The 21,365-nt window shown below is 29.1% G+C and overlaps 3 protein-coding genes and 2 long non-coding RNA genes across 6 annotated transcripts; 2 read left to right on the top strand and 3 right to left on the bottom strand.

The window, feature by feature from the left end:
- Nucleotides 1–136: 136 nt before the first annotated feature.
- LOC136982807 (dynein light chain Tctex-type 1-like) lies at nucleotides 137–21,089 on the bottom strand. The gene is made up of 5 exons (XM_067279336.1): nucleotides 21,012–21,089; nucleotides 13,453–13,494; nucleotides 13,239–13,362; nucleotides 10,830–10,907; nucleotides 137–274 (listed from the first exon to the last, which is right to left on the bottom strand). The coding sequence occupies exons 1-5, from the start codon at nucleotides 21,027–21,029 to the stop codon at nucleotides 204–206; spliced, it is 333 nt and encodes a 110-aa protein (XP_067135437.1). The 5' UTR covers nucleotides 21,030–21,089; the 3' UTR covers nucleotides 137–203.
- On the bottom strand, nucleotides 3,390–3,888 carry LOC136982809 (uncharacterized). The gene is made up of 3 exons (XR_010881930.1): nucleotides 3,768–3,888; nucleotides 3,578–3,680; nucleotides 3,390–3,467 (listed from the first exon to the last, which is right to left on the bottom strand). It is a non-coding gene; the product is annotated as an uncharacterized lncRNA (long non-coding RNA).
- LOC136982810 (uncharacterized) lies at nucleotides 6,331–6,835 on the top strand. Its single transcript, XR_010881931.1, has 3 exons — nucleotides 6,331–6,451; nucleotides 6,539–6,641; nucleotides 6,752–6,835. It is a non-coding gene; the product is annotated as an uncharacterized lncRNA (long non-coding RNA).
- Nucleotides 7,105–8,322, bottom strand: LOC136982805 (uncharacterized). 2 transcript variants are annotated; one of them, XM_067279334.1, is made up of 3 exons: nucleotides 7,942–8,322; nucleotides 7,744–7,878; nucleotides 7,105–7,602 (listed from the first exon to the last, which is right to left on the bottom strand). In XM_067279334.1, the coding sequence occupies exons 1-3, from the start codon at nucleotides 8,210–8,212 to the stop codon at nucleotides 7,178–7,180; spliced, it is 831 nt and encodes a 276-aa protein (XP_067135435.1). In that variant the 5' UTR covers nucleotides 8,213–8,322; the 3' UTR covers nucleotides 7,105–7,177. The 2 variants fall into 2 exon arrangements, with proteins under 2 accessions (XP_067135435.1, XP_067135434.1); XM_067279333.1 differs by having other exon boundaries at nucleotides 7,744–8,318.
- Nucleotides 9,024–10,390, top strand: LOC136982811 (uncharacterized). The gene is made up of 3 exons (XM_067279337.1): nucleotides 9,024–9,084; nucleotides 9,254–9,751; nucleotides 9,893–10,390. Exons 1-3 carry the CDS (start codon nucleotides 9,024–9,026, stop codon nucleotides 10,315–10,317), a joined length of 984 nt encoding a protein of 327 aa, XP_067135438.1. The 3' UTR covers nucleotides 10,318–10,390.
- Nucleotides 21,090–21,365: the final 276 nt, after the last annotated feature.

The raw sequence follows: 21,365 nt of genomic DNA, 5'->3' as shown, positions 1-21,365 counted from the left end.
CAGTTACCTGTGTTATCATACTAAAACTGTTCAAAAAACATAGTGACTATATCATTTGCAACTGACCTTATTTTCATAACATTTTATTCTGTCTTCATAAAACTAAATTCTAGAACAAATTTATTCATAGACTACATTATATATTAATATTTATTTCTATAAAAGTTACATTTTATTCTTTTGCTGAATTAATTCATTACACATTAAAATCCAAGAACATAAACCTTAGATACACATTGAATTGTATCATTTTCCCATATTACCATACAACAACCTGAAAATTAAAATTTTATCATTAATTAATGCATTACATAACTTTTCTTATAGAATGAGTGTCAATTTATATCAAAAATAAAGACTAACTATTTTTTGAAAATAATATTTTAAATGTTTTATTTGGAGTTAAAGTATAAGCTGTTATATTTTGACTCTTAATAAAACAAGTGAATTCATACATTCTGTATTGAATTAATTATCTTTACTATTGCATTTACAAGAAAACCAGTTCTGATACAGCAGAAGTCAGTCAAAATTTATTTAAGGACTTGGTTAACTTTTTAGGGACTTCTTTTCTCAGTGCTGTAATTTTGTGCACAATGTGTTTAAACAATTTGAAATGGAGTCCACAGTTACCAACCATCAGCATTAGGCACTGACTATCAGTGTTTTTTATGCTCCACCAATGAACAGGCTGGTTTACCCTTTTGTCAGCGTTTTTAAAGAATCGCATAAACACTTCATTTAATGAGTCTAATACCTATATATGCCAAAGACATTCTATATATTTCATTATAAATGACTGAAGCAAACCAGAACCGTTCTCAGATTCCTTCAATTGGGAAAGAACCAAGAATAGTATTTTTCTATATGTATGAGAATTTTAGCTCTGATGTGATAAGTTTAAATGGCAGATAAGATAAATTGTATCTTATCTGCCATTTAAGATACAGTTAATGGCCAACATGACGACATTAAATCAATTATGGTTGACTCATCAGAGAAAGGAAATGAGTTAATCTCACAGTTATACCAAATTATTGAGCAGTGCTACAGTTTCTCTGCCAAAAAAGAAGAAACATCCTGATTCATCACTTAAGAATACACATATGGTATGAACTTTCTCATGAAAAGAACCATCATCAGCCTTAATATTTTACAAATATTGTAATTTTTGTAAGATAAGACTGATGATGGTTTTACCACACAACAATGCAGGGTGTGTGGCACAACCCTGCATTGCTGTGTGGCAAAAAGGAAAGGATATTCACTATGGTAAGAAAACGACAGAGATAGGAAATAACCAGAAAAATTATTGTCCTTAATAATTGCAGTAAAAGTCAATGAACTAACTGATAGCAACTGTTGTGAGTACATTGTACTGTAACAAAAGAAATTATTAATAAAGCAAAACATTGCACAAAGGCATATAATAGGAGGTACTCATCAGATTCAAGCATAGAACACATCATAAGTATAGGTGTATATATATATATATATATATGTGTGTGTGTGTGTGTGTGTGTGTGTGTGTGTGTGTTTGTCCTGTAAAATATTTGACTTTTTACTTTCCCAGTTGTTATATATAAGAGGGAAAGAATGGTTATTGGTCAATAAATGACTCTCCAAGATTTTTACATTTTTGGACTTGGAAACCTGAAAAAATTGAGAAATGCAAAAAAAATTTAGGGGTAATTTCTGTATGTATGGATGTTTGTGTTTGAACAATTTTGTTCATCCTCTTTGAAACTTAACTCCTGTGCTTTATGTCAAAAATTTCTGAAATTTTGCAGGGAGTTTTTTAGTTTATTAGGGGATTGATGCTATTAAATTTTGGCGATTAGGGTCAGGGGGTGGGGGGAGAAAGAAGGTCGTGTGTATCTCTAGTAGGGTTGGACTTAATGACAATTTTACTTATTATTAACATTTGCAATTTTTTTATAAAACTCTATCCTACCCTGAAAATTAAGCTTTTTGCCATTTTAAATAATTAAAAATGTAAGTTTTTGGTTAATGTTACCTTTGGTTCCAAGATGGCGGCTCGTCTCTGATTCCAGCAAATAGAAGGGAAACAGTGGGGACCCACGTTCTAACCTAACCTATTCTAATAAATTACTGTAATTATTACCAACAAAATTATTAGAATAGGTTAGGTTAGAACGTGCGTCCCCACTGTTTCCTTGCTGGAATCAGATGAGCTGCCATCTTGGAACCATAGGTAACATTAACCAAGTTTTTTAATAAAATATAACAACAAGTAGTGCTTTCAAAATTTTAAATGTTGCCAGGAAGTTGAAATATCAACATTTAGAGATCTTAGACAGTCATATAAATTCTAAAGTATGGCTTTAGTGCAATTTATGTGCATAATTATAATATGTAATTTTAGTAGTGTGGCAAAATTGTCAATTAAACTCAATTTCCTTACTGTTTAATATCTTTTTATATTATTTTGTTGTGCCAAGTAAAAAATAAAAGTATGAAAAATCAGTGAGTACTATAAAAAAGTAATATTATTGTGAATGATTAATAAATATTGCTTAACTTAGTTAAATAAAAGTTTTCTTAATATTAAAATAACTTCTAAATTATTGCTATTGCTTGTTACTATCAAATGCTCGTGAAGATTAAACTAAATTCTAAATCATGGGCTTTTTATATTTTTGTTCTGGATGTCTAAAGTAATTTTTTTGTTCAGTAAACAGTTTTTATTTTGATAAAAATTAATTTTTTTCAATATTTATTGCAAGATTTGTTAGTTTACATTAAAAGTTTAACATATAAAAAAAAGTTTAAAAAGCAGCAAAATGTGAATTATAAATTAATTTTATTCATTTTTTAGGTATAGACAACTTCCCCCTTAACTGTATATCTGTGATTAATGAGAATAGTGTACAATTATTTGTTGTATATTTATATATCATACATTTATACAAGTTAAATTATATAAAGTAAAAAGTACTTGTAGAAAACAAAATATGGAGCATTGTAAATGGGAAAATGCAAACTGTTGGAAAATGATCTTGTGCAAATTCTCTGTTTTCACAGTTGTTCACTTTGTTTGCTGCACATCCAGAAAGGTTTTCAACAGGTGATGGAAGATGCAGTGGTAATAATTTAAATACAGCTGACCCTTGATAATCTGACAGGTATGAGACCAAAGGGGTGTCGGATTACCAAAAGTGATTACATATTTGGCATTGTTTTGCTAGCAGTAGCCTACAATATTCCTACATTTTATGAGTAAAATGCTGCCCTGGTTAATATGGAAATGAAACACCCATTTCAGTTAACTAAAACATTAATTAAATTTGTTTAGTAGCTGTATATATGTTTAATAGGTGGTTGTCTCTTTAATCCGAAAACATTCGGTAGACTAACTTACAGCTAAACAGGCTTAAAACTTTTTTATTGGTTCTTCATCAAATGCATTTCGGACCAGTTTTATGAGTCCTGGTCCCTCATCAGTGCTACAGGAAACCAAAGGTTTTTTATTAACATGGGTGACGCGAGTGCGTACATAATAAGATTTACAAAAAATTCTTTAAAGAACATTTTTAACTAAATACATTTTTTATACCTTTTTAGTTCTTCGTATCCTCCTTATTAACTATACATTTCTCACTGGTATCTGTTTTCATATTCGTTTTTAATTCCTATTTTCCCGTGTACTTACAGTAGTACTATAATTATAAAGTTTTCTTATATAAAAAATTTTTTTACAAAGATCTGTGTAACTAATATAGAGTTTTCTAAAAGTAAATACGTACTTACTATTTTTTCCGGATGTATTACAAACATTTTACATCAAATTTTAGTTCTATAAATATATCTTTAAGGCTGTTCGGAAAGCATTGCGCTTTTTACAATACTAGAACGTTCACAGTAGGGTGCCACACATAAAGCTATTAGTCTGTTGCGCCCTCTATTACATAATACCACTGTTGGTCGATTTGCATGCCATTTGACAGATTTACTAAGTTACTATTATTGCTATGTTTTTTTATTTCTATGTGTTCTTTAAACTTACGTTTATATATATTTTTCTCGGAATGTAAAATTTTGGTGTTATTTTTTTCTATTTGGCAACTATTGTTTATTATGTGGTTAAACCAAGGGGAGGTGTTATGTTTCAACCTGATGGCAGCCATATGTTCATTGATCCGTGATTCCAATTTACGCCCAGTTTCACCTATGTAATATTGTGGGTGTTGACAATTGCAGCTGATTTTATAAACGACTCCTGTTTTTTCCCATATATTGTTATTATTTGGTTTTTTAACATTACAGATTTGCTGCGATATTTTGTTTGTTAACAAAGGGGCCAAAATAATATTGTCATTTTTTAGGGATTTGGAGCATTTTTCATAAATATGTTTAGATATATAAGGGAACGGTTTATGGTTGGTTTCCTTCTTGTTTTTTATATTAAACCTGTGTTTGTAATATTGTGTTTGCCAGATATTTAATAAGTGCTTGGGGTAGTTATTAAGTATATATTTATGATTTAAATTTTCAACCATAGTTTGATGTTCGTTATGTTGACTCGTCCTAGTGTATATTTTCTTTAAGTCCATAATATATGTATTCTTTTTTATGGTACTAGGGGTGTAGGAATGATAATTGATTGTTTTGTTTACGTCCGATGGTTTTTTGTAAGTTTTAAAAGTGAAACAATCTTTTCCTTTTTTTATAGTAATATCTAAAAAGTTAATTTTTTTATATTTTTCTAATTCTGTATCAAATTTTATGTATTGGTTTATGCTATTAATTTTCTCAAAAATTAATTTTTCATTGGTTATCTGATGGTTAAAAATTAATAAGTAGTCGTCCACATATCTCATTACTCTTTTCACACCTGGAATATTTTGTATCTTGATATCGAAATCTTTCATAACTAATTCAGCCAGCTTTGGTCCCATTTTTGATCCCATGCTGATCCCATCAGTTTGTCTGTAAAATTCATTAAATACTTCAAAATAATTGTTTTTATAGGCAAATTCTATTAGGGTTATTAAATCATGATCAACGGTTTCATTTAGGAGGCTGTTTTTTATTAGATCCCATTTTATGTTTGGATACATGTTTTTAACATCAAGACTGATAAACAGATACTTTAATCAGTCTGGATGTTAAAAACATGTATCCAAACATAAAATGGGATCTAATAAAAAACAGCCTCCTAAATGAAACCGTTGATCATGATTTAATAACCCTAATAGAATTTGCCTATAAAAACAATTATTTTGAAGTATTTAATGAATTTTACAGACAAACTGATGGGATCAGCATGGGATCAAAAATGGGACCAAAGCTGGCTGAATTAGTTATGAAAGATTTCGATATCAAGATACAAAATATTCCAGGTGTGAAAAGAGTAATGAGATATGTGGACGACTACTTATTAATTTTTAACCATCAGATAACCAATGAAAAATTAATTTTTGAGAAAATTAATAGCATAAACCAATACATAAAATTTGATACAGAATTAGAAAAATATAAAAAAATTAACTTTTTAGATATTACTATAAAAAAAGGAAAAGATTGTTTCACTTTTAAAACTTACAAAAAACCATCGGACGTAAACAAAACAATCAATTATCATTCCTACACCCCTAGTACCATAAAAAAGAATACATATATTATGGACTTAAAGAAAATATACACTAGGACGAGTCAACATAACGAACATCAAACTATGGTTGAAAATTTAAATCATAAATATATACTTAATAACTACCCCAAGCACTTATTAAATATCTGGCAAACACAATATTACAAACACAGGTTTAATATAAAAAACAAGAAGGAAACCAACCATAAACCGTTCCCTTATATATCTAAACATATTTATGAAAAATGCTCCAAATCCCTAAAAAATGACAATATTATTTTGGCCCCTTTGTTAACAAACAAAATATCGCAGCAAATCTGTAATGTTAAAAAACCAAATAATAACAATATATGGGAAAAAACAGGAGTCGTTTATAAAATCAGCTGCAATTGTCAACACCCACAATATTACATAGGTGAAACTGGGCGTAAATTGGAATCACGGATCAATGAACATATGGCTGCCATCAGGTTGAAACATAACACCTCCCCTTGGTTTAACCACATAATAAACAATAGTTGCCAAATAGAAAAAAATAACACCAAAATTTTACATTCCGAGAAAAATATATATAAACGTAAGTTTAAAGAACACATAGAAATAAAAAAACATAGCAATAATAGTAACTTAGTAAATCTGTCAAATGGCATGCAAATCGACCAACAGTGGTATTATGTAATAGAGGGCGCAACAGACTAATAGCTTTATGTGTGGCACCCTACTGTGAACGTTCTAGTATTGTAAAAAGCGCAATGCTTTCCGAACAGCCTTAAAGATATATTTATAGAACTAAAATTTGATGTAAAATGTTTGTAATACATCCGGAAAAAATAGTAAGTACGTATTTACTTTTAGAAAACTCTATATTAGTTACACAGATCTTTGTAAAAAAATTTTTTATATAAGAAAACTTTATAATTATAGTACTACTGTAAGTACACGGGAAAATAGGAATTAAAAACGAATATGAAAACAGATACCAGTGAGAAATGTATAGTTAATAAGGAGGATACGAAGAACTAAAAAGGTATAAAAAATGTATTTAGTTAAAAATGTTCTTTAAGGAATTTTTTGTAAATCTTATTATGTACACACTCGCGTCACCCATGTTAATAAAAAACCTTTGGTTTCCCGTAGCACTGATGAGGGACCAGGACTCATAAAACTGGTCCGAAATGCATTTGATGAAGAACCAATAAAAAAGTTTTATGCCTGTTTAGCTGTAAGTTAGTCTACCGAATGTTTTCGGATTAAAGAGATAACCACCTTTTAACTAAAACATGTTTATTAAAAGAAATATGGAAGTCAATAAATGCACATACATGTATAGGCATAAATAATACAGTATAAAATCAATTATTAAAACCAATGGGATCGGTGGTAATATTAACACACTAAAAATAAAAATTTTTAGTTAAATAACAAGTAAAAATTATACTCTTTCCATTTCCGACTTCGAGGATTCTATGAGCCAAAACAAGACAAACAAATAGCAAGGAACAACAATTATTTTATTAATTTATCCATATGCATTTCGCCATCTAGGCCTCATCAGTGGATACATCAGGATGTTATTCGTTGATTACGTTTTATACCCAACAGCCGTTCCCAGCATGCATCAACAATCAATCCAGCATTCAAATTAAGTAAATTTACATGTTCGGCGATACAGAAATGTTCTACAATTTTTCTTTCTAAGTTATTTTCTATTCTATACAAAATTTTAGTATTTTTTATATTTATATTACAATTAAATTTTTGGCAATGTAAAAACCATGCTGATTCCGTTCTTCTCAGTCTAATGGCTGCCTCATGTTCCCTTACTCTCAACTCCAATCTTCTTCCGGTTTCTCCAATGTAATAGTTTGGATTTCCACATGTACATGACATCCTATATACGACACCGGCGATTTTAAATTGGTCTCTGGGCGAATTTTCACTGTTCATTATACTAATGATGTTAGACATCTTATTCTTTTGACTCGCAACTATGCATACAGAGAATTTTTTAAAAATTGGTTTATATTTTTCAAAAACTTTAGCAACATAAGGAACCTTTACATAAGAAATATCTTCTATGCTATTTTTAACATTAAATCTACGTTTTAAATATAAATTGTACCACTTACAGAGGATATGTTTCGGATAATCATTTAACTGAAATTTTTTAAACAATTGTTTTACTTCGATGTCTATGTTTTCTTGCTGAGTTGTTCGATTTAGTATCTTTCTCAATTCCATAATAAAGACATTCTTTTTATTTTCTAAAGGACAGTAAGATTTAAAGTTAATGGTTTTACCATTATTACATAGTTTTTCATACTTACTAAATGATACACTTGTTTCTTCTCTTTTTATAGTGACATCTAAAAAATTCATTTTATTTTGTTGTTCATCTTCACTTGTAAACTTTAAATTTTTATGTAATCCATTTGCATATTCTTCAATGTGTTTGGATGAAACTGTTTGAGAATCATAAACTATTATTATATCATCTACATATCTTGCATAATATTTAATACCTGTTAGACTTGAAATTCTTTCATCTATTTTATTCATATAGTTATCAGCCAATTTTGGTCCTATAACCGATCCCATGGCAATGCCTTTTTTCTGCCTATAATATTCTGTAGAAATTTTAAAGTAATTATTATTGAATACAAATTTAACAAGTTCTATTATATATTCAGGGACGTTATATGTTTTAAGACTTTCTATTATCATTTCTAAAGTGATAGATGGGTACATAGACTTTATATCCAAACTCATAATACGGAAAGATTTTTTTATAGTTACCTTTTAGCAATCCGTTAATTAGTTCTTCTGTATTTTGAATACTATAGGTTGATTTCTCCATATTCTGAAAGAAGTTTTTCAAAAAACATTCCAAGTTATACAAGACAGTTCTTCTAAAATCTACAAGGGGTCTGCAAGCATTACCAGGCTTATGTGTTTTGATTCTTACATTTAACTTAGGCTCTCTTACATTATTAAAGTCCAGAATATTTTTGACTTGATTGGCTAGAATTTTATTCTTGTATTTTTTGATTAATTTAGTAAGATTGCTTTTAATTTCTTCAATAGGATTTCCTGATAATAATTCATAGTCATCCGATGAAATTATTTCTAATTTCTTGGATAACAGTTCCTCCTTTTTAATAATCACCAATTGCTTTGATTTATCTGCCATGACTAAAGAAATATGTTTTTTATTAAAAAATTTAATTAATCTTTTCATTTTTTTAGCTATTTTAACAGCTTTTTTATCTATAATATAACCACTATTCTGATTTGACTATTTGATCTGACTTATCTATAATATAACCACTATGCTTGCAGACCCCTTGTAGATTTTAGAAGAACTGTCTTGTATAACTTGGAATGTTTTTTGAAAAACTTCTTTCAGAATATGGAGAAATCAACCTATAGTATTCAAAATACAGAAGAACTAATTAACGGATTGCTAAAAGGTAACTATAAAAAAATCTTTCCGTATTATGAGTTTGGATATAAAGTCTATGTACCCATCTATCACTTTAGAAATGATAATAGAAAGTCTTAAAACATATAACGTCCCTGAATATATAATAGAACTTGTTAAATTTGTATTCAATAATAATTACTTTAAAATTTCTACAGAATATTATAGGCAGAAAAAAGGCATTGCCATGGGATCGGTTATAGGACCAAAATTGGCTGATAACTATATGAATAAAATAGATGAAAGAATTTCAAGTCTAACAGGTATTAAATATTATGCAAGATATGTAGATGATATAATAATAGTTTATGATTCTCAAACAGTTTCATCCAAACACATTGAAGAATATGCAAATGGATTACATAAAAATTTAAAGTTTACAAGTGAAGATGAACAACAAAATAAAATGAATTTTTTAGATGTCACTATAAAAAGAGAAGAAACAAGTGTATCATTTAGTAAGTATGAAAAACTATGTAATAATGGTAAAACCATTAACTTTAAATCTTACTGTCCTTTAGAAAATAAAAAGAATGTCTTTATTATGGAATTGAGAAAGATACTAAATCGAACAACTCAGCAAGAAAACATAGACATCGAAGTAAAACAATTGTTTAAAAAATTTCAGTTAAATGATTATCCGAAACATATCCTCTGTAAGTGGTACAATTTATATTTAAAACGTAGATTTAATGTTAAAAATAGCATAGAAGATATTTCTTATGTAAAGGTTCCTTATGTTGCTAAAGTTTTTGAAAAATATAAACCAATTTTTAAAAAATTCTCTGTATGCATAGTTGCGAGTCAAAAGAATAAGATGTCTAACATCATTAGTATAATGAACAGTGAAAATTCGCCCAGAGACCAATTTAAAATCGCCGGTGTCGTATATAGGATGTCATGTACATGTGGAAATCCAAACTATTACATTGGAGAAACCGGAAGAAGATTGGAGTTGAGAGTAAGGGAACATGAGGCAGCCATTAGACTGAGAAGAACGGAATCAGCATGGTTTTTACATTGCCAAAAATTTAATTGTAATATAAATATAAAAAATACTAAAATTTTGTATAGAATAGAAAATAACTTAGAAAGAAAAATTGTAGAACATTTCTGTATCGCCGAACATGTAAATTTACTTAATTTGAATGCTGGATTGATTGTTGATGCATGCTGGGAACGGCTGTTGGGTATAAAACGTAATCAACGAATAACATCCTGATGTATCCACTGATGAGGCCTAGATGGCGAAATGCATATGGATAAATTAATAAAATAATTGTTGTTCCTTGCTATTTGTTTGTCTTGTTTTGGCTCATAGAATCCTCGAAGTCGGAAATGGAAAGAGTATAATTTTTACTTGTTATTTAACTAAAAATTTTTATTTTTAGTGTGTTAATAATACAGTATGTACAGAACTGTATTATTATTTCCATGTTCTGTATACTGTATACAAAACACGGAAAACGCAAGAAATGTGTGTCATCATGTAAGAATTGGGTGGGGAGATTCATTTCACGACATTCTTCTGTGCAAGCAGACACGTAATGGGATGGGGACTACGGTGGCCTTGATGGGAGGTGCATCGGACTACTGAGCATGTCGGATTACAAAAGCATCGGATTATCAAGGGTCAGCTGTACTAACATTTAAGAATAAATTATAAAAATTAACTTTTTTAAAAAAATTTATCTTTTAATGAAAATAAATTTTTAAACTATTTATTTTACATACCATCTGTTGTTTCATCCCAATAACAAGAGCCAGTTGTGTGTAGACCTGAACCAGTACGTTGTACTACAACAGTAATTACTGAAATAATAATTTCATTATAGTAAACATTATTTAAAATAAGTAAACAAAGTAAATAATTTACAGCATATCTAGTAACAAAAATAGCAAAATTTTATTTTCTATTTTATTAATATTTATATTTAGTTTTCTTTTTGCACACAAATATTATTGAGAAAATTAAAAGTATCATATATCATGCTAGTGAAACTACAGTAGCAGTAGCACAAAGGGGATGAAGACCCAGGACTACTCATAGGTATTGCCTGGGTGTGAAAGGGGGATAGGAAAGACGAGAACAGTTGAGGAAGGCGGGAGGTGAAGAAAAAGTAAGAGAGGATAGATGGTGAAGTAGGAAGACTCATGAGCACCTGCATCGCATTTATTAACCAAACAAAAGATAATATACAAAATATATACAATGAGTACATAAGTTACAAGTTGAAAAAAAGATGACAAGGAAAAAACTAAGTAAGGCATAATGAGTGCATTAATACAGTAATAAACATACAAAAGGTCCAATAACAGTAGGACAAACTAGTTAAAGGTAGGCTAGTGAAACTACAGTAGAGTGTCATTTATCCAAATCAATTGGGAACTGGGGTTGTTCAGATAACCGATTATGTACGAAAAAATATATTAACCTATCCGATGTTGAAATTTTTTTCCATTGCATGTCACTTCGTGTTGAATTTCTGTCGATTTTAAGCCTAATGAAAATTTTTATAATAATAATTGAGGCTATTGTATCGTTCAAAGTTATTTCTTTATTTTGTACAAACAAAATAAATATATTGAAAAATATAAAAACAAAAAAAATTATACTTTAGAAGTTAATCTAGTATCAAAAACGTTTGATTTGGCACGACACAGTCCGACTGGAAAGCTTTCAGTTAACTGACATTTCGGTTGACCGGCTTTTGGATAAACGACGCTCTACTGTATTTTAATTTTTTCATTCTCATGTACAGTACGTACGTAGGACATTTTAAGTTCCCCAAATAACTGTCGTCATTCAAATACCTTAACACAAACTTAACAGCTACTAATGATTTTGTAATGAAGTTTGGTCACAGTTATTCTTTTGGCAATGGCTTAGTTGACCAAAAGTGTTAGAGAAGTAATTGTTAATTTAAATTTTGTGTTCTCTAAAAAACTAAATTTTAGAATTTTTGCAAATGCCAATACAAATTTGATAAAATTTTATCAAAAAATCGGTTTATTAATATAAATTGGTCTTTAAAACTTTAGTATTTGACAAACAAATACTACTAGACAATTATTCAAAATTATTTTAAAAAATTTTATCATTCTTAAAAAATATAAACTTAGAATTTTGTATAAGTTTATGTTAGCTACATTTATACATTGCTTATTCAATATCATATATTCTTTTACTGAATTTACAGCATATATAAAAACATAAACAAATTCAAAATTGATTTTTACAGTAGTTAACTTGTAAATTTGTAATTTGTTAAACTATGAAAATAAACTTTCTGTTTGTATCCTTGTCTAAGTGAAAATAAAGATATTTTGTTTTGACTTTTTGACTAAAATCTCCTCTATTTGCTGATTGGAAACCACACCAGTATAATAAGTCCTATTACTAAACAAGGTCCAAGAAGACAAGGATACAAACAGAAATTGATAAGAGTAAGGACATAGTGGTAAAAAGAATTAATATGGAAATAAACCTTTTATGTATTTGAAAAAAATGAATAAACATTATCAGCAAACTTTGATTAGCCATTGCCAGGCTTTATATTCTAAACAAAATTCAAAACTTCCTTGAATGTCAATAAAATAGCAATTTTTAAATTTTGTTTAGAATTTAGTAACTGTAGATCACTAATCAAGTTAGTCAGAAACATTTGTCTGTTTTTTAAATACTTACTAGACATAAAAGTTCTATTTTCAGTTAAACTATGTTCATGTATTGCTTAAATTAATCCTTGTAATTGTACTATAAATTTTTATGGCATTTATAAATATAGCTAGCCTGCTGTATTTTATTTCCTTAATTATTCCTTACTTGTTTTCTTTCATTTCTCTCTTTCATCTTCATTTTTATTATTTTCTTTTTGTAAAGACCCCTGTACATGTGCCCGTGAATTCAGCCCTGCCCACATTTATGTAGTTTATAAAGTTTATACGTTAGTATTAACTATGTCAATAAAGTTCCAAGATAATTCTGAATTTTGTTAGTCCTGCATGGTAATGACTCCCAAAAAATGTCCCACGGTGACACAATTTGTTTTACTTGTCCACATTAAATTCTTTATTTAGATTTATTACAGTGTGTATTGTTTTGAAATCAAGTATTAAATTTTTAAATTTCATCACTCTCACCTATATACTTCAATGGTTTATTTAATTTTATTAATTGACCTAAGATATTCTCGTGAATGTTGTTCATCCATTGATCTATCATATTTTGTTGATATATATTGTTGCCAATCACAGTTTCAATAGCCTGCAATTAAAAAAATCTGTATATAGAAAAAAATTACAAATTATTTTAATTTCTTCAAATAGACTATACAAAATACTAAGTAAAACTTACATCCTTAATAACAGGCTTAATTTCATCTTTATCAAAATTTGTCTGAAAATAATTACTTTTTTTAATAAAGTTATTATCACTTAATCTATTAAAATATATTGTAATATTGTTAGCATAGTTTTACAAATTACAACAGTGACCATATGTAAGCCTGTAAAGCAATTACAAAGTCACAATGCATTAGATTGGGTCCTGAATTTTCTTTAATCTGTTAGACAGAATTTCATTATGATAGACTCTAGTGAGCAAGCATGATGTCATTTTCTCAAAATCCACATTTAACATGTGCTTTAGGTCCTCGTGAATAAAGTTTCTTAGCTCTATCTTGTGCCTGTCAGACTTAAAAAACATCTATCAGGAATTAATGTCTTCCAGTCATTAACATGTTAAAAGGTATTCAAAATAGCATAGAAAAATTGAAATTTATATAGAGAATAGAAGAGCATACATGTAACTAACTTTGGTTATAAAAAGTTTGTAGCCTCTCTATACGCAGGCCCGCCGTAAGCGGGTGTGCAAGGTGTGCACCGCATGCGGGCGGTACGTCCAGGGGGATGGCAAATTGGTATTGCTGGCAAGCTCAGCATACGTAGTCGTAGTTAAACAAGGGCGGCATAATTGGTATTGTACATGGACGCTCAAACAGCTAGCGGTGCTGCTGTCTATACAACCTAATACTACACAAATGGGCACAGATTTACAATCCATTATTTGCATCTGTTGCAGAGCATTGAAAATGTTCAATATTAATTTAATTCAATTTATTATTGTTTATTAAACTTTATTTTATTAATTTTTTTTGGAAATTTTAGTATGATAATATAATTTGTTTGGGCTATAAGTACAGGTACCAGATTTCTAAAATGAGATTAAAGGACACTTTTAAAACATGTGCTTAGAAGTAGAAATGAACCATTATGGTAATTGGCTTCAGATGTTACGTCATATGACCAACCCACAAGTAAGTGTTTATAGCTGCTGTGTTTAAACTGTGAAAGTCATCTTACAGATATTTTAAAATATTCTTTAGTGTAATCTACCTTAAATTACCCTATAACGTAAATGGGGGAAATTTTTGACTCAAAATCATGCTGAATTTCATGCAAAATTTCATCCTAGCATTATAAAACATTAATACACTGTACATTAGATAGTACAGTACATTGGATAGAAGTTACTTTAGATAAAGTACATTGTGTATAGAGATGCTCTAAACCAGGTTTGTCAAACTCATTCAAACAACAGGCCATTAATGTGACTGGTAAGATTCACGCAGGCCATGTTACATTTACAAATTTTCTTAAAATTATAATTTGAAGTGAGAATTCGGGAATATAGATAAGGCAATTAAAACACACTATGTAGTTCAGTGAATTCAACTCAACAATAGTGAGGTTGAGGCTGAAGTTTTAAACGCGAAAACGTGTACGTCTGACGTTCAGCGCTGCTTTCCTGTAAGCCTAGAAGTTTGACAATGGCGTTTGGAAAGTCAGTGGAATCATGCTCGACATTCCAAACGCCATTGTCAAACTTCTAGGCTTACAGGAAAGCAGCGCCGAATGTCCAACGTACATGTTTCTGCATTTAAAACTTTAGCCTCAACCTCGCTAATATATAATTGCTATAGTATTGCTTTTATTTGAACAGTTATTTTATTTAATATACATATTTATAAAACTAAAATTAATTGTTTTCACCGAAAACTTGCCAGTGCTATCTTCCTCCTACTAGTTTTCCAATATCTGGATTCAAAGACCGAGAACAAACAATCTTTATTATGGCAGATAGATGTTTATCAGTTAATCTTTTGATCTGTAAGCCGTTTTATTTAATTTCATAAAAATCACATCAGGGGCTGCCAGTTTGACACCCCTGCTCTAAACAAAGTATCTAAATGTAACTTCTACCTTAGATGTTAGTGTGTACTTACTTTGTCAAAATAAAAAATTATATACTCTATAAATTGCCATTTTAATACTTTAAAACCTGTCTCAAAATAATAAAACTTGTAGCTTTAAAATGTTTTTACTTGTAAAAAGTATTGAAATTAATACCCATTGGCAGTGGCGTAGTGTAGTGGGGCAGCAGGGGCGTCCCACCCCGGGCGGCACTTTTAGGGGGCGGCAAAATTTCACAATAAATACACAATACACCTGTACAATACACAATAATGATGATTGTTCTTTGCCGAAAAGTTCTTTACAATTACTGTATATTTTAGTCTTTTGAATTGAGATACTTAAATAAGGGGGCGGGTAAATTTTCCTCCGCCCTAGGTGGCTGACACCCACGCTACGCCACTGCCCATTAGAAATAGTATTTCAGTAATAAGTAATAAAATGTCATTATTAAATGAGTACATAAGATGATTCCATTTTTTCAGAATAGTTGTGTATCAATAACAAAAATGCCCCAGGTGATGTATATAGTGTAGTTGATTGAAAATCAAACTGTAGAAGTGAGAAACTGCTAACACTTTTGGTCTTCGAAAAGATGTTTTACAAGTAAGGTAGTTGAGAAAAATTCCTACCTATTTTAGTGGAGTAAATAATCCTTGTGTGTGCATAGGATTTTACACAAATTAGCATTTTGTAGAAGGTGATATCAAAAAGGTAACTATGTAGTAAAAGGAGAAATAAAAGAATACTTGGAAAAAAATTTCAAAGTTAAAGTCAAATGCTGTACAAATAATATTTCCTAAGTTATCAAAATACTTAAATGAAAACTGTGGTGTTGAAGAAAATATGGAAAGAACTCTTCAAGAAAGTTTATAGTCATATAAGAACTACATAGAAACAACAGAGGCAAATCCATTGGAGGACATTTGTAGCCATTACTTTTGATGATGGATTTTAATAAGAGAAATAAAATATTTACATGTTTAGTTGATTTAAGTAACTGAATTGCAATTAATTAATAACAGTTTACAATATAAAATTGATATAAAAATGAAAGATTTCTTTACAAAAGGTACTGTGAAAATTGCACTATTTTAGATGAACTGTTTAATTTTGTTGAAAATTAAATTTAGATATGACAAAGTAATTAAAAAATTGAATGTCTAGATAATCATGATGATGATAGAAATGTCAGTTTTAATTGAAATCAAAAGATACAATGGACACACTTATTATGACAGTATGATTATATATTAAAAAATATTATTTACAGCTTTGTATCTTTATTTTTCATATCATTGCATATACAGATCCTATCTGCACATATTACTGTTCACAAAAACATTGTAAAATTGTCTATGAAATTATAATCAATAATAATATGAACTTCAGAATGACAAATCTAAAATACATTCTCAAAGAATATAGATGTATTTTATTTTATTGGTTTATGTTTCTTTTATCATTTTATCTCTGACTTTCAAGAGTCTTATTTGTATTATTTCTATAATTATTAAATTTATACAGTACTAAGCAGAATTTTCATAAATAACTTTTTCACATAAATTAAACTTTATTACATACTAAATGTTTATATACAGAAGCAAACATGTTGCCCATCCTATAGCACTAATTTGGTTACATGATCCTCTCTAAATCCTCTGTACCGTGGCCTGTCTTTCTCAACCTTGTTCTTGCTCTTCTCCCTGCAGAAGCACTTAATTGCATTACTCATATATACTGTAAAGCAGCCATAAAAACCATATTTATTGTGATCTCAAATATACGTATCTATGAAAATTTGCATATTATAACTAATGAGTAAGAGGGTCATTATGTACTTAGTAAATTTGTTCATAATATAATAATCAATGCTAATTTTCAATGCTTTTAGCTAAGATCAATGTATTAAGATTATTAATCATCATATTATATACTCAAACAGAAAACTAAAAATGTTCTCTAATTCTGCCATTTTCTATCCAAAAGAATTTGAGATTTTTTAGCTCTCTTTTTAACTGAGTAAAATTAAAAAAGATACCATCTTTTTGTTTTTGCAATAATTTGTTTGTTATTGTAATTAAAATTAGTATGACATATTTTTTATACAAATCCCCAAACACAATATGGTACTGTATAGAATATTATGTAGCCTATTGCTTATGTTTGAATATAATAGCTTACTATTGATAATAGGTATATTATCAATACAATTAGCTGTATTAATATATGAATATGACTAACAAACAATTGGCTCAGATCCAACTGATCTGAGTCAATTGTTTGTTAGACATGTATATAAAAATTAAATAATACACAGTATATAAAATATATACAAAAGTACATACGTACATATTTTTTTAAAAGTAAATTTATTCATTACTTTATAACGCAAAATATTGAAACTTTTATTGAGTGATTAGATTTATATTGATGAACTTTAAAACTATTAGGCATATTTAATATTTCGTCCTGAATTGGATGAAAATGTTCTCAAAACTGCTTGAGAAAAACAGTAATGTCTGAGTTCATTGGAATCAAATAATAATAAGGATTGAAGATACCAAATATTGGAACTCGACAGTTTCATTTTAAATGGGCTAATCACAAGGGAGATCTGGTAGCTAGTTTCAAAAAGTTATTGACTAAGGAAAATTCGATGGACATCACTCTATACTGCAAAGAGGGGGAATGAATGCAGACAAATTGATACTGAGCACAAGTAGTCCAACCTTCAATAGAATTTTTATAGGTAATCCCAATCAGTATCCCATTATTGACCTAGCCAATACAGATTATTCTGATCTGAAAATGATTCTGGATTTTATAATGGTGAAATTTACATCCCAAGAAGTCAATTAGCTGGACTTGTGCAGTCTTTAAAAGTGCTGAAAATAAAGGATCTAGTTCAATGCAAAGAAGTGGCAGAGGAATCTGCCAAAGTGTTCATATTTAATATTTAAAATTTTTTATGTACAGTACAAGTACTGTACATACAAATTACATTGCTGGCTTTGCACTGTTTTACAAAATGTACAATTATTACAATTTTATATTCAGTAATTATGATCATTGTTTGTGATAAAACATCTCAACAGTTTGTGTTTTTTTTTTCCTATTATACAGGCTGATGATGATATCATAGATGCAACGTGTTTTTTATATAATAAAGATATGCAATGGGTGATATCCCTTTAATTTTATAAAATAAATTTAATTGAAATTCTGAAATAGTTTTTGTCATCCATGGCATCTGTCAATGAAGAAGAAAGTCAACTTTTCCTTAGATACTTTTCAAAAACATACTAGGTATGCATCAAGGCCATATGTTTGGGCATATTGTCACAGGATCCATATTGATCTAAATACTAACATGCATCTTGAAGCAATGCATAGAGTTTTAAAATACTACTATTTAAATGGTAAAAAAAAAAACAAAAGGGTGGATATTTGTATAAGTGCATTGATAAAACTAACTAGAGATAGTTTTTGAAAGATTAATAAAAAAATCTTTCAAACCATGGATGACAAAAACTGTTTCAGAATTTCATTAAGTTTATTTTCATCTGTTTCCTCCAATAATGTGCGCAAACTTTTATAAACAAAACCTTGCGTGATTTTGTCTTTAAAGATCTCTTGCAAATTCTTGTGCCAGTTTCCGTCAACATGCCAAGTATGTACATAACAGCTGTCTGTCAGCTTCCCCTATAACATTTTTTCATGCATTATATATTGCAGGTACTGTACATCATCAGACATGAAAATCTTGGTTGATATAGTACCAACATTTTCTTTGATTGCTTTAAAAAACTGGGAATAGGATGCAGTATCAATGTGATTACACAGAAAGAAGGCACAAGGAAAACCACTTCCAAATTCATCTATTGTCAACAAAGTTGTAAGTCATACCCAGTTGTTTCATGAGTTGTGTCCACACAGATCTTTTCTGGTCCCAATTTCTTCAAAAGTTCTTTTTGAAAATATGTCATTATTCTCAGAAAGAAAGCATCCTTGTCCAGAATACCACTCAAATCAACATCACCCTGTTTCTTAAAACATATCATAGGTGTGTCTTGTCCCTTCATTTCATTCATTCTTCTTCACCCAGATTTCTACACTAATTTTATCATTAGCATGGCACCTTAACTTCACATCATTTATATTATATTCTGCCTTTATATTTAAAAGATCTTGATGAATAATAAGACAGATCCTTGAGAGTTTTCCACCTACAGTGTGTCTGATATTATCTAGAATGTGCTGCATGGAGACTCCATTAGCTATCTGACCTGTAATAGAATAAAATGTAAGATAAATATAAAAAATCATAATACTATACAAGGCACCAAAACAATTATCAGAAAACCTCACTCAACAATTATTCTATAAACTGAAGCATATGAAATATACATTATGGACTAACAAATCACTGGACAGGTGATCTTTTACTTTTTAACCTACCTGCAATGTTTGCTTTGTCAGCATCACTAATTGCTAGACGTGCCAAATCTGCCTCATGTCCAAAATGTGTACAGTGATATGACACTGCTACAGTGCAGTTGGTTTTCTGCTGAATTTCAATTGAGGCTAGACACCTTAATCTGAAGAGTGCCTTTTGTGGCTTGTGACTTGTAATCACAAGACCTCTTACAAGAATAATACCATTTTTTTCAGAATTAGTCAGCCTCTTCATACTTTCAGTCCTCATAAACTGGCATTCGAAAAGCCTTTCCTCTTTCTCCTTCCATGAAATAAATTCTACAATATAATAGCAATCATGACACTAATCACGTGTAAGCAATTTTTATATCGATTATACAGATGGACCACGTGCGTCTAGAGAAAACGTGGTAGTGACATTTACAGCCAATTACCGCGTTGATTCATTCCTACTAAGCGCACGTCTTTTCAAAACGATTAATCCAACTTTCACTTCACCCATCCCATCCCAAAAGAAGTGAAATTGATGTATTACTCAATAACTAAATACTTTGTTTACAGCTTTTATTTTTTGATTTAAAAGTTATAAGTTTCAAATTAACCATAAAATATTTGAAAATTTTAGTTTAATTTAAAATATTTGATAATAAACCATATCTTTCTGTGGAGAAGCATATAAATTATACGGTTAAAGCGCTCAGAGGATCCGCCCGGATTCGATTCCGGATTCCCCAAAACGCGTGCGACACAATTTTTCCTATTAATTCAGCATTAATATTTTAGTTTTGCTTCCACTAATTAATTTCTTAATCATATTAAATAAATATTATACTACTTATATGCATTTTAAAATAATTTTAACGCAAAATCTATAATAATATGAAATTTCAAAATATAAATAATTATAAAAAAATAATTTTTCTATGTTCTAAAATCACGGAATAAAATATTTCGTTTTTTAGTACGGACTGGAATATTACGAAGAAAAATATTTTATTAAATTTTAATCTTGATTTATTTGTTAAATTTATAATTATGTTTAATTAAATATTAATTTGAATTTGACCGCTAGGTTGACGATCCGTGTAGGATAGAAATTCATAAAGATTGATATATTACCCATAGGGAAAGAATGTACGAATTATATTACGATCATTAAAATTTAAAAATTAATTGTTGAATTTTTACAATATATTAAGTGTATCAAATGATAAATCTTACAGCTTCCTCTTCTGACATTTTATATTTTTCAAAGAATTTCTCTAATGAAAATTAAATTAAATGTCAAATTACGATTTGAAACTATTAGCCCAATTAACTTTGAACTTTAAAAAATGGTTAGGAAAACTTATTTCTAAAGTGTAGTATTTTAATAAATAATTAAACAGTTGGTGAGATAGTTCAAAAATAAATTTTATATTTCCACATGGAAAGAATTGAAAATATATTTATTTACACGCTACTCTATTTTTGAATTTGTTCCATTTTAGTTCTTTTCTCCTTGTGGTCTTTTTTAAAAATACGTTGAAAAGGGAATATTTGTTGGTATAATAATACAAAGGGTTATTTTCCACC

Source organism: Centruroides vittatus, unplaced genomic scaffold, assembly GCF_030686945.1.
Source record: "Centruroides vittatus isolate TY-2023 unplaced genomic scaffold, ASM3068694v2 contig_863, whole genome shotgun sequence".
Lineage (NCBI taxonomy): Eukaryota > Metazoa > Arthropoda > Arachnida > Scorpiones > Buthidae > Centruroides > Centruroides vittatus.
Note: the sequence above shows the minus strand (reverse complement) of the source record. Positions and strands in the feature narration are given on the sequence as shown.